Consider the following 13,967-nt stretch of genomic DNA (forward strand, 5'->3'; position numbering starts at 1 on the left):
TAGTTTTAGTCAAAACGAGAATTGACTGAAATGGTTTGTCAAAATTAGTTTTGACGAATTTCGGGTTTTAACAGAAACATAAACATTAATGATTTCTTACTATAGATTGCAAGGAAGCAACAATTGTTTTAGTGTTACGTAAATATGTTTTTACCTGTTCACGATTAAATTTTTGAGTAGTGCAGGAAAACATTTTAAAGAAGTTATTTTTTGATTTTTTCCACAAAAAAGAAAAACTGTAAAAAAACTTGAAAGTTATGAATGTTCACTTTTTTTCAACAAACTTTTGATAATAAACTTGCAAAAACAGTAAATTTATCTTATGTAATTTTAAAGCTGTATGGATGATTCGTCCTAATTAATTTGATAGTGATTGAGATATTTAAAACATAATTTCTTAATACAAATCAAGTTATATAGTCCTTCAGCGCAATGGTAATCAGAATTCAGCAAATAGTTTGACTTATAGATAAAATTATTTATTCATGGAACCAGTAATATATAGCAATTTATAATTTAAGTTCTGTATATTACCAAATATTTCTTATAGAACTGTATCAGGTTATTAAAATAAATATATTATGCTTAAAACAAAAAATTATGTATTTAATTAAATATTAAAAAAAAATATATATATTACTATTTTTAAATATAATATCAACAAATACTAATCATAGGCCGTTGTTTGTGTATTAATATTCCTCACGTGTAACATTGAAATACTCACACTATATTAAACATTTTCCTATATTATAAAAAAAATTACAACGATTACGATAACATTTTTTGAAATATCAATGAATAGGAAATTGTACGCAGTTCACAAAAGATTTTATCCAATCTTTAATAATCTTGTCGGGGTTAAATAAATAAAAAAAAAAAAAAAAACTAAAACTGTAAGATAAATACGCAATTCACGCGGGCGAGAGAAATAATTGTTAGGTTAGGTTAAAATAAAATGAGGTGGTATTATGTACAGAAGTCCCTCGGTATACATCGTTAACTGGATACTTGTGCAACTCTTGCATGGTTGTATGGTTGAGTATTCACGTAGAAGAGGTTAGGTTAGGTTATGTATAATATATACAGGATGAATCTCAGACCGCTATACTACTAGTTTTGGAATAACACGTATACATTTATAGATCTAATTAAAAGATTATACGTAGACACGTTTATTGGTTTTCATGGCTTATTAACATTCCGCTCCAGCTCGCATATAAATAGTTTTATTATAAAATCTTAAAACATTATTTTTTATTTGATCATGTTTGTACTATATGTGTTGAAATATTAGTTATGTTATATGTTTAGATCACAGATATTTTTCATAAATGATTAATTGTATTGGGATGTTACCAGTTAGTAAAGATAACAGCTAAAATTTTAGAGACGCAAAACATCAATTAATATTATAGTATAGTGTACGCGTGTTTTCAAGGTCCTAACTATCTGATTTTAGACAAGCGATGACGTTTAAAATATTTTGTTTCATCATAATTATTTTTTTCTACCGTCGAACGACGGAAAAAATGCGATGTAAAACGACATCAGATACATCCCGTACAAGCGTAATACAAGTGTAAGTAAATTGTATGGACCCATAGTAGTCGACTAGATAAGTATGTCAAAATCACTTGTTCGGAATTCTCGCGAGCGTATTACACGCACACAATATCTTCGCGTCGACACCGTATCGCGTTCACACACTATTCGCACACGAGTCTTCTGCCATCACCACGCCTCGTCCAACAGCCCAACCCTTAGCCCTTTTCTCCTTCCGTTAATATCTCTCGCCTTTTCCTTTTCATCTCTATACACTAGCTATTCTCCAGATCATCCTTCCCACCGCGTGCTGTCAATAGCGTCCACGTAAACTTGTGCGCTCACACGCGATTTAACGCTCACCCGTGGTGGCGGGTGGTCGGAAGAGCCGAATTCATTTCATGAAACGATGCTCTCAGTCAAACTGCGCAAAACTGGTCTCATCTGGCTCGAACAATATGTATAGAAATACATATGGGTGTATATATATATATATATATATTTCGAACGACAATGTGCATTCCAATCTTCTATCCAAGCCGCACCGCATTCCGGTAATTAAATTTTACTCAGTTTAGAGAGACTAAAGTTAAAATCACTATGTATGTGTATGTGTGTGTGTGTGTGTGTGTGTGTGTGTGTGTTTGTGTATGAAATAAAGTGAGAGAAAGAGCAAGAGAAGATTTCACATACATCCCATATTGTTTAACGACAAACTGACTAATATTTGGTCGATCGAGTATGTGATTTGTGTCTGTAATGGCTATAATATGGTTCTCTAGTCGTTTATGATTAATATAAGGATTGCAAGTTTTCAATAAAAATAAAATATTTAATACACAAAGTACATAATATACTCAATGTTATAGTTATATAATAGTTATATTATTGAAAAACTTACAATTTATTGTATTACTTATTGGTATTCAATGAACCGTCATACAAGTACTCAAGGCGATTTATTGACATTCCCTACAATTAAGTACTTATACTATCATACAATCAATTATTCACCAAGTAATTCGGTGATAAAGTAAGTTTCCTCGTAATTTCGAAACCTCGAATCTTACGGCTCAAAATAAATAATAAAGAAAATGGAAAAAGTTTTTAATTTTAGATCGGCTATCTGCTATTCTATGTATTAAGTATGAACATTTTTCATAAAAATAAAATATCCAATATCAACAAAAGCTTCTTTTTAATGGTCAAGATTTCAGCAGATTTCAATAATATTATGTTGAATCTAAAATGTAAAGTTATTGTTCATTTCTTATACTCTGGAGAAATGCATTACCAATTCAATTTTTTTGCGAACCACAAAGGTATAATTTAATACGTATACTATGGAATACGTACTGACTATTTCATGGCTGTTTTAATCCATTCAACTGATCTTAGAAAATGTTTGTATTATCGTATTTATTTGTATTTTATTTTATATAAGGAATTCTGGTTGTACTTATTTTATTGGAATAATTATTTTATATATTATTAACTCTTTCTGTCACTTATATTCTAGGTATTCCTTTGGTTCATTATTACATTTTTCAGAACTCGACATTTCATTTATTTTTAAATAAATCATGTTTATTTATTTGGTCAATGTATGTCTTTTAATTAAAGTTCATAGTTTTCTACATACTTATCTTCCATTTTATTTTATATTTATAACCGTTTCATAAATTCATAAGTATGCATTAAGATGTATGATTAATCTATACAATTTTAATTTTAATATTATTCATAGTGTAAATATTATTTTATTAGATAATTAAAACAAAAAAGGGGACGAAACTTTTAAGTCTGCCAAGATACAGGAATGAATGAATGGCGTTGCTGTATTGAACTTTTAAACATTAAATTTATGTGTCACTCTAGAAAAAACGATTCTAAGTGAAAAAAATCGGATGAATTCATTTTTATTTACAATAAGGTTAATATAGTAGTAGACCTACTACGTACGTTAATCTTTTAATGATTTAACATTAGCAAAAAAAAAAATCTATAGTTTGGAAAAATCAAAAATTGCATGTGCCTATACATTATGCTTATACATGTGCATACATTTTATTAAAATGCTTATATTATAATTGAATTTCATATTACTATGATTAATATTTATAAAATTAAAACAAAATTACTAATATCGTTTAATGAAAATTTGTTAAAATATCCGATATAGTCAAAACTGCATTTTATAACATCTGTACATCACTGGGCCACCTTTTCTATGAAAATTGACACATTTTTTTTCCCATTAAAATGTAATGGATATGGGGTGAGGAAAATTCTATAAAATATAGACAAAATCAGATATTTTAACGAATTTCCATTAAACATTATAAGTTATTTGATCAAAGAAATTCCACAGTTTTAAATTATTTTAATAAAGTTTGTAATGCCTAGAGGCACTTGACATTTTCGATTTTTGCAATTATTTTTTATTTCCTGATATTAAAACATTAAAAGTTCAACCTATCTCATTAAGATGTTTGATCCTTCAACTATATTAAACATTTTTAGAAATATAAACTGATCCATTCGACCATTTTTATACAGAATTATTTTTTCGAGACCAAAGTTTAAAAAATGAGTTCAGCCATTCACCAATCTCTAAATCATTTACAACCACGAAATTTTATCCATCCTAAGAGTAGCGTCTTTATTGTTTTAATTTATTAAATATTCACTAAAATTATATCAGTTAGACTTGACTTATTAATAGGAATAAGTTTTTAGAGTAGTTTTTAATGTACGATACATATTTATCATTAAGACTTTTTTTAAAGATATATAAAAAAATAATTTTTTCTACGCAAAACCATTCAAAATAAATTACTAGTTAATTAAAACATAGTCAGATTTACATTAAAAAAAAAAAAAAAAAATAAAGAATGGTTTTATGGTTCATAAAGTATACGAATTTTTTACGAATTCAGAAAGAGGTTTTTGTGTTTCCTATGAAAATATTTTTTAGATTATAAGTAAGATTGAAAACTGTGTACTTTGGGTTATAAATAAAAATATATTTGTACGCGCGTGTGTGTGTATATATATTTAAAACAAAAAATTATAAATTATATAGGAGATGGAGAATAAATTTATGACAAATGTTAATTATAACATAATTATGATTTGATTAGTATTTTTTATTCCAGTTATATGTATAAATATTTGTTTTTTTTCATTGATTTTCAATTAATTTCTTAAGTATTTATTTTAATATATATATATATATATACACTAAAAAAAATTTACCATTTATTTTCATCTTTATGGATACTATTTTTTTATTTTTTTTTCTGTAAATCGTAAGATAACATAAAAATATAAAATATATCTTTTTACACACAAAAAAACACACACACACACACACACACACACACACACACACACACATATATACACACATTATCACACACTTTCTAATATATTAATTTTACATGCGTGTGTGTGTATGTTTGAAGAAAATCAATATTATGTGAAACATACCACTAAAGTGTACAAATAATATGTGTATATATATTTATTTTTTTATGGCCTGAACAAGTTTTGGGATACACCAAGACTGACAACTTGTCAATTTCCTTGTTTGACAACTGCTATTAAAAGCGTATTAAACAGCTGGGATATTTTGGTTAGCATGATTGTGATGACAGAACGAGGAAGTGAAGATTTTTCATCGGAATTTGCAATACAATACCATAAAATTAACGTAAACATTGAAAATGTTGGCGAGATGAAATCAATCATCACCTGCGACTACTCACTTTTCTGAAATGATAATGACCATGACAGCGCGGGTTAATTGAAAACTAGAATATTTAAGCCGATTCCGACGGAAATTGAGGTAGAGGAAGAAAATCATCGAGTATATTAAACTCTAGGACAGTCGTACAAATATTCACAACGCATTTAGTTATAAATGATTTATACATAATTCATTTAACATAAAATATTTTGAATTGAAATATAAGGAATACGAAACATTCATCTAACGAGTCTTTTTTATTTTATTACAAATTCAATTTTTCACATTTAACCAATAAGAACTGTTTATTTGTACCTAAGAAATTATATAAATAAACTTCGATTAATTGAGTTACACAATTAATTTTGTTTTCGTAATAATTCTTAGTGTAATTTGGTAACTAAAACTACTAGTGTATATCTCATTAAAATTAATTCTGACCATGGGATTGAAGATGATCATACTCAATTGTTGTTGTTAAAAATGTTTTGAAAATTCTATTCTTCTACATTTTCGAGAAGTATTTTTTTAAATTACATTTCAGACAAAACAAAATAAATTGTATGTAATAAATGTGTGTTATGGATTTCAATATTGTAGTTTAGTCAATATCACGCGGTATATACATTGTTCTATCCTTGAAAATATAATGAGCAAAACAATAGTTTTTTTGTTTAGAAAACCACAAACGTGTCACCGGTATTTGATGCGATTTAGATGCGTTAAAATGAAATGTAGTTTTATTGATCATGTAAAAGTAAGTTAATATACTTCTCGTTGTGGAGGAAGACCTAATAAAAAGAAATATTTTCCACCTAATGGGTGCGCGAAACAATAACAACATTGATATACAGCAAAGGTAACCATTACTAATAATATATAATACATAAGTAAATACACATAAAAAACACTAACGTTTTCAAAATATAAATAAAAAAATGTGTCCCTTTTTATGTGTTTCTCGACGAATGCGCATGCTCGTCTTTCTAACATCAATGGTATTATTCCGTTCTTTACAATTCTCCTGAGAGTTTGCACTATGTATATCCACCGTTATCACACACCATTCAACGTTCTCGAAATGCTCCTAGGAGAGCCGAAGATGAAGAATTGAGCTATTAACATTTATAGTGCATCGCTAACACAGTATTTTCATAGTAAGAATAAATTATTGCTCGGCCCATTATTACGCGAATTCAGTGATTCGATCGCGGTTCAGTTAAACGGTACCACAATCATCTACAGCGAACAACTAAACTGTGTAACCACTCGTTATATGTTAAATTGGATCAGGTATGATGGGTAAAAAAATAACACCAATACCGTATTGTGTGCGTTATCGGGCGACAGAAGGGTGCGAATAATGGCGTGGTGTATGTTAATCGGAAAAGTATACGGAAATGAGCAAGGAAAAGTACGCGCGAGATTCACAGCGAAAATTTTAAAGATCGATTTGGACTGACGCGTTTGATTTGTAACGGTAAAGTATACGTCAATTAATAAACCGTAAATTCCGTGTAATGTTTGATTATTTTTCTTTTTCTTTTCGTCACATCGTTTTGTGATCCTTTGAAAATTTAAATAAAACTAAGTTATAACCAATGATTGACATAAAAGAGGTATTTATAGTGAGTACTGAGAGTCTTACAGAAGATGGATGAGTATAAATGAATATCCTGACAGCTCACTGTTGTTTACATAAAATAATAAATAAAAGAAAAAAAAAAAGAAAACGCTGACAACGTAATATGCAATTCAAATCACAATATGGTATCAAAAAGAACAAAAAAAAAAAAAAATCAAGTATTAAACCATTTTTATTTATACGTATACAGTTCTAAATGTTTAGAATTGTGATTATTCACTTAAATCATGTATTTTTAAAATTGTAATTGATGAAGTTACTAGCTACAATTAAGTTGATATATTATGTGCTTTATAGTATAATAACATAATTTCTGCCCCGGAAAAGAGAAAAAAATAACAGACTTCATCGAGATAGCCGATCTCACAGCGAACACGTAGGATAATGGATCTACGATACCACACTTTCACAACTATGAAAAAAATGTTTAAAAAAAATGTTCTTAAATAAAACGTTACTTTACGTGTTGTAAAAAATATTTTAAATTAATAAAATTTGTATTTGAAGACTTTAAAAAAAAAAATATCATAATGAAAAATGGTTATACTTGAATTAAATTCATTGAAATTATACTATGGTATAGTATATATTTATAATGTATATATAATGAATGAAATATAAACTATGAACTAGTTATACATATAGTTGGTTACATATATACATAACTGATAACCGATAAAACCACATAAGTATCATAAAGAAGTTAACGGTTTTACGATTTTATATCACATATATCGTGAAAAAATGTTTTTGGTTGGTACAGTGATATTTTAGTGAGTTAAGTTGTTTTTCACAATTTTTAAAGCTTCCTTATTTAACATTAATTTAACTGGTATTCTAATTAGGTTTGTTTATGATACTCTGTGAAAATGTAATAATATCAATTATTATTTACAATTTATAACCAAATATGATTTTCTTTTTTTAGATTTTAAGTGAAACGATAAACATACGTTTTTAATATCTAAATCGTTTATTTTCATACATTTTTTAAACTTTTTAGCCTTTTTTGAGGATTTATTTTAAACATTTCATTATTTTTTTTGTTTTAAAGATTTTCTTTAAAAGTATAAAATAATATTTTTATATGATCGTCGTATTTATCTTTCGGTCAGTTTCCAAAAAAAATGTTCACGGTTACTCATGTTAATACCAACTTTATACATTTAAGTTCAAAGAAAGCGATTCAGTTACCACCGGAGATTTAATTTTTTAAACAACTTATTATTAATTTATAGGATGTAGGCTAATGTAATATTATAGTTAATTCGTTTAATAATTATTATACTTGTATAAAAAAAATGGAAATATATAGTTCACTCGAAATGTATGATATTCCTTTATTTTTTTGTTCTTCAAACATTTTTAATTTTAACTGCAAGTATTTTATTACTTAATTCTCGTATATTTTCTACTACTTATGAAGCTTTTAGATTTTATGATTTAATATTAACAAAACAATAAACTTATCTTATATTTAAAATAATTAAACTTTCATATAATAATAACAAGTTTTATAACAATGTATAATAATATAATATATTGTATACTTAAAGTGCATTGTAAAAAGAATAGTATTTTACTTTTAATTTGCTATTCAAAACGTCAGGTGCTTCATTTTTGTAAAAAGTTCTTTAAAAAATTATACGTAATAATTTAATTTCAACAAGCAATATTTTTTAAATTTTAGCGAACTAAGCTCTATTTTAGTTCAAACAAACATTCACAATTTGTTGACTCTTGTGGTAAACTGTATCGATATTGAAAGTGTCCCCCCCCCCAAAGACTTAAATTGTTTGTGGGTAATCAATGCGGTAGATGGTTTCATTAAACCAACAAATCGAACTAATCGATATGGGTGAAAATATAATTTTAATTTCTATCGTATTTATATTATTGTTATTGTTTCATTTTGAATCCGGAATTAATATCGCAAACGAATTCGTAATTCTATAGTTTAAGTTTATGGTTTAAAAATGCGGAGTGTACGACATAATATAATATTTAAAGTAAATTCGTCGGATCTGTTTTGTGTAATGTAAAATAGCAAACGTCTAAGACAATTATCATTGAGTTTATTAATTTGTGACCGATAACAGCACTAAAAAATATTACACGTGTAATGTGAACTGACCATTGCACATTTGACAATTGTACGGTGACGGACTGCGCATTTACAATGGAAATTATTTGGCTAAAATTACCGTCAGTTATTTTACCTCAACGCGCACGGTTTAAGAAACAAAAGAACGAGCGACATCAGTAAAAATCGAAATTATATTTATTTTTTCCCGTCCTTTTTCAGGTCATTGTTCATTTTTTGGTTTTCCGCAGAGCTTCGTTGTCAGAGAGTTAGGATCGTTGATCGGTAAACAAGCGCAGTCGACCGATAAACATTAAAGCTAGTCGCTGTCGATCGTTTACCGCGTGCGTGAACACCGTTCGCGCGTCTACGTTTCTAAAACCGAAATCCGAACGCCGGCGCGACCTACCTGTAATAGTTGAGGACTTGCGCGAACACGCCTGGATGCCTATCGAAGAAGTATTCGTTCAGCACCGGATCGTAGTTGGCCAGCGCTTCGGTCAGCCGGCTCAACCGGGTGGCCGGTATTTTCTTCAGAGTGGCCTTGTATGTCTCGTGCCTAATGCCGCCGACGTTCAGCACCACCCGGTTCTCGGCGTCTATGTTCAGTATGTTCATCATAGTGCCAGTGCAGCTGGTGCCTCCCGTCGATTGCGGCTGGTGACCACCTACCATGTTAACCTGAACAGAACGAAAGCACAGGCAACCGTTACCGTCTCCGACCGGGCTCCGGTTACCGCGGTCGGGGCATGTCCGACAAACCTTAACATGGCGTCCGCACGTCTTCAAATAAATCTGGATGGACTTCGACCGTCAACCATCTCACCCGCGATCTGTTCATCCGCCCCATTCTGGAACAAACAAATGCGCCAACAATCAAATTTAATATTTCTCGCCATCGTTTCATTCGTAAATGGGGGTTTTTTTATACCAGTTTCGGTAACCTATCGTCAAACTACCGGATTATTTTTAAGAATAAAGCACGCTTTTAAATAGGCTCGGGATATTGTACCGAGCACGATTGCTAACGTTTCGGATTTCATTTTTGTATAAAAAGAAAAAACATACCTAATTGAATTCATTTGAATTAACATTTTAACATTCGATTTATCTATGACATTGGCTTTTCGTTTCACATTACATTATATCATTTTACATTTAAAAATCTACACTGATTTTCAACCGTTATCGTACCGACTTGTAATAAATATATATTTTATGTTTTAGAATTCGAAAAAATACTTGAAAAAAATCCCAATTTGATTTTATTGTCCAACCGTTTGGAACGAGTTTTTTTTGATAATAGCTTGGTGATAAAAAAAAAAAGACTAGGTATTCGTTGAAGCATGTTGTGCGTACGTGATTATTTGAATGGTTACTGATGACATAAAATAAAAAGGATGAGGATTTCGATAACAGTCTTACACAACAGTCTCGGGGAGTGTAGTGCAATTATTATATCCGACAATATTGAACAAATTGATTTTTTGGTATATTGTTCGAGTGAATCGAGGTAATATTCTGCTATTAAATTCCTATTTGAGATATCGCATTTTCTTTTGAGATTATTACGAAAGTCATCGTTGAAAGGATTAAACGGTCTCGTTATTACGGTGCTTTTAAAAGAGTTGATTAAATACTAACTCCCGAATCCTTTATTCCATTCCTCGCAAGATGGATGTTTAATGAAAAAGAAGAGATCGGCTTATTACCGAAGTAGATGAGACGTGTGCACAATATCGAAACGCGTAATATTATGAGACGAATGGCCAACGACAAACGTTCCATCGTCTAACGACTTTTATTTTACTCCATGTCTCTCTTTCTCACTGTTCCATCTCAACAAAGGTGGTTTCCATTTTCCGTCCGAAAAATCTTTATTTTAATTATAATGACCGTCATTGATGAAAACGTTTCATTCCACTTGTATAAACATTTTCACTGACAAAAGAGGTTTTTAATAGCGAGTACTAGTAGTTTTTTTTTCCAGTGAGACGATGGTAAAAGTCAGTCAGTCATTTCATAAACAAATAAACCCCTTTTCTTTACAGTAGATGTCGAAGAAAATAGTGGAGAGGTATATCTTTACTGCGCTCGATAACGACTCATTTTCTTCGTGTACACACGCAAGCATATGCGCACACATTATACATATATTATATATGACGTCACGTGCATGCAATTTTTTAGAACACATGGATAGGAGGAAACAAAGATTTGAAACTTTTGTCACGTCAACGGACACACTACCATTGATGCGATAGCGACTTACTTTTAAATTTATATTATCCGGATATAGTTGTACGTTTTTTACAAGAACAAAACTTGCTACTCTACTTCTTCTAATCTCACGTATAGTAACCATAAGTTGTTCACATATTGGCCTTTCGGCTATATCTGAATTTATAAGTGTATAGTTTGATGTATGAGATAAAAATAGTGTGTGTGAGTGTGAATCACAAAATAAATGTCGTTATATTGGAAAATATACAGACAACATTTAGTTGATAATAATTGAAAAGCATATCTACTCGTAACATTATGAGGATTTTATATCGCTGAAACTCGAATAAAAATTTCCCTATAAAAAACGACTCAAAGTCGTTAGGTTAGGTCAAATGAATGAACATTTTACATTTTATTTTAAATTGAACCCTTTCACTGCCATTGACTTTTGCATAAATGATCAAAATTTTATATGAATATAAGAAACTAAAAATAGTAATAGATTATCAATAATATGATAAGTGTTCAATAACTTTTAGAAGCTTTACACTCTTTTGTCCCTCAAAAAACCATAAGCACCTCCTTTGATTTCCCTCATTGGTTTAATAAAGAACTCAAAACTCTTGTTTGGAAGAAAAATAAAACCCATTCAATTTATATAAAAAAATAAAAGTAAATCAAATTATGAAAAATTCTCCTTGTTGCGAGCTCAATATAAATCATAGTCTAAAATTGTTTTTCATGATTTCATACACCGGTCAGAAAGTGAAATTATAAGTAACCCGAAATATTTTTGGAGTTGGGTTAACTTTAATACCAAGTCTCATGGTATACCCAATTCTGTATTCTTAGGTAATACTATTGCTAATAATGGTGCTGCTATTGCTAATCTATTCTCAGACTATTTCTCCTCTGTATATAACACTTCACCCGTTCATCCACCTGATGAATCTAACATTTTCCCCTCAACTTATCAATTTGATCATATCATCCCCACTAAATACAGTATCTGATGGTCTACGGTCACTTATAAAATGTAGGTCTCCCGGCCCTGATGGGGTTTCAGATTACTTTTTGTCAAACTTAGCTAATTCCATAGCTTATCCCATATCCATCTTATATAACAAATCACTTGAGGAAGAGGTATTTCCATCTATCTGGAAAAAAAGCTCTGTCACCCCAGTTTTCAAAAAAGGCAACAAATCTAATGTCGAAAATTATCACCCTATCTCTGGTCTAGTAAAAATTGGTAAATTATTAGAAAAATTGGTTTTAGCTCATATGATTAAACCAATCAATAACATTTTAGATAATAGCCAGCACGGTTTTAAACCGGGGAGGTCCACCTGAACTTGTAATTTATCGCTGCAAAATTTCATACTCAACGTTTTTAAGGATAACTGTCAAGTGGATGTAATTTATACCGATTTTGCGAAAGCCTTTGACCGTGTCGATCATGAATTACTTATTATTATATTGGGTAGATTAGGGTTTAGTCATCCATTATTATCCTGGTTCAAATCTTATCTCACAAATAGGTCCCAGTTCACCCAAGTACACGGCTTCTATTCAAAGACGGTCCCTGTTCCATCTGGTACTCCCCAAGGAGGTCACTTATCGCCCATACTATTCAATTTATTTATTAATGGACTATCACTTGTTCTTAAAAAATGCCAAATCCTGTTCTTTGCAGACGATTTAAAAATATTTACTCGTATTTCCTCGTTTGAGGATTACTTAGTCTTACAAGATGAATTAAATATTCTATCTACATGGTGCCGTAACTGAGGCATGTGTCTCAATACTGATAAATGTTATTCAATGTCTTTACCGATCTCGTGAAAATATAACCTATGTGTACTCTATAAATGATGTCACTTCAATTACAGATTTAGGAGTAACTTTAATCACTAATTTAAATTTCCGTAATCATCTTGAGTGTATTGCGAAAAAAATCGTTGAAATTTTTAGGATTTATTAAGCGCCATTCATCTAAATTTAAAGACCTTAGATCATTTAAACTCCTGTACTGTGCATTAGTTAGGTCTATTCTCGAATACAGAGCTCCTATCTGGAATCCATACAATAAAACCGATATCGATTTCATTGAACGTGTTCAAAATAGGTATTTAAAATTCGTAGCCTTTAAATTTAATTTGACCATTGATAATCATGATTATACACATATCAGATCTTTTCTTAACATTCCAGCCTTATCCTCCAGACGTAAAATAGCAGATATATCCTTTATATATAAGTTAATTAATGGTATCACCGGTGACCCTGATCTTTTAAATTGCATCCCCTTTTCTATTCCAGCTTACAATAATCGTTCCACATCTCTGTTTTACATTCCAGTATATAACACAAACTATTTAAAAAATTCCCCTATTCCTAAGGCTATGACTCTATGCAATACACTTTCGACGAGAGTTGACTTTTTCTTCTCTCCTTTAAAGAAGATAATAAACACTCACATGAACAATGTAAATACATAATGCTGGGTTTGCCTTTCAAATTTAATAATATTTCTTTTTAGATTTTTGTAAACTTAATATACCTAAGATATTTGTTGCATGTAATATTACTAATATTATATTTTTCTGTATTTGTATTCATACTTTGCTCTGTACTATTGGGCCTCGGCCCGTTTTATTCCACTGAATAAACTATTATTATTATTATTATTATTATTATTATTATTATTATTATTATTA

The 13,967-nt window shown here is 29.8% G+C and overlaps 1 protein-coding gene across 1 annotated transcript in view; it reads right to left on the reverse strand.

The window, feature by feature from the left end:
• Window positions 1-13,967, reverse strand: part of LOC112691944 (potassium voltage-gated channel protein Shaw-like) — a 146,633-nt gene that overhangs the window by 42,588 nt on the left and 90,078 nt on the right. Inside the window, 2 exon segments of the mRNA XM_025566423.1 lie at window positions 9,434-9,705; window positions 9,787-9,875. Of these exon segments, the coding sequence (XP_025422208.1) occupies window positions 9,434-9,699 (266 nt within the window). The 5' untranslated portion in view covers window positions 9,700-9,705; window positions 9,787-9,875.

The sequence above is a fragment of the Sipha flava genome, unplaced genomic scaffold (assembly GCF_003268045.1).
Source record: "Sipha flava isolate LNK unplaced genomic scaffold, YSA_version1 68_pilon_pilon, whole genome shotgun sequence".
Classification (NCBI taxonomy): domain Eukaryota; kingdom Metazoa; phylum Arthropoda; class Insecta; order Hemiptera; family Aphididae; genus Sipha; species Sipha flava.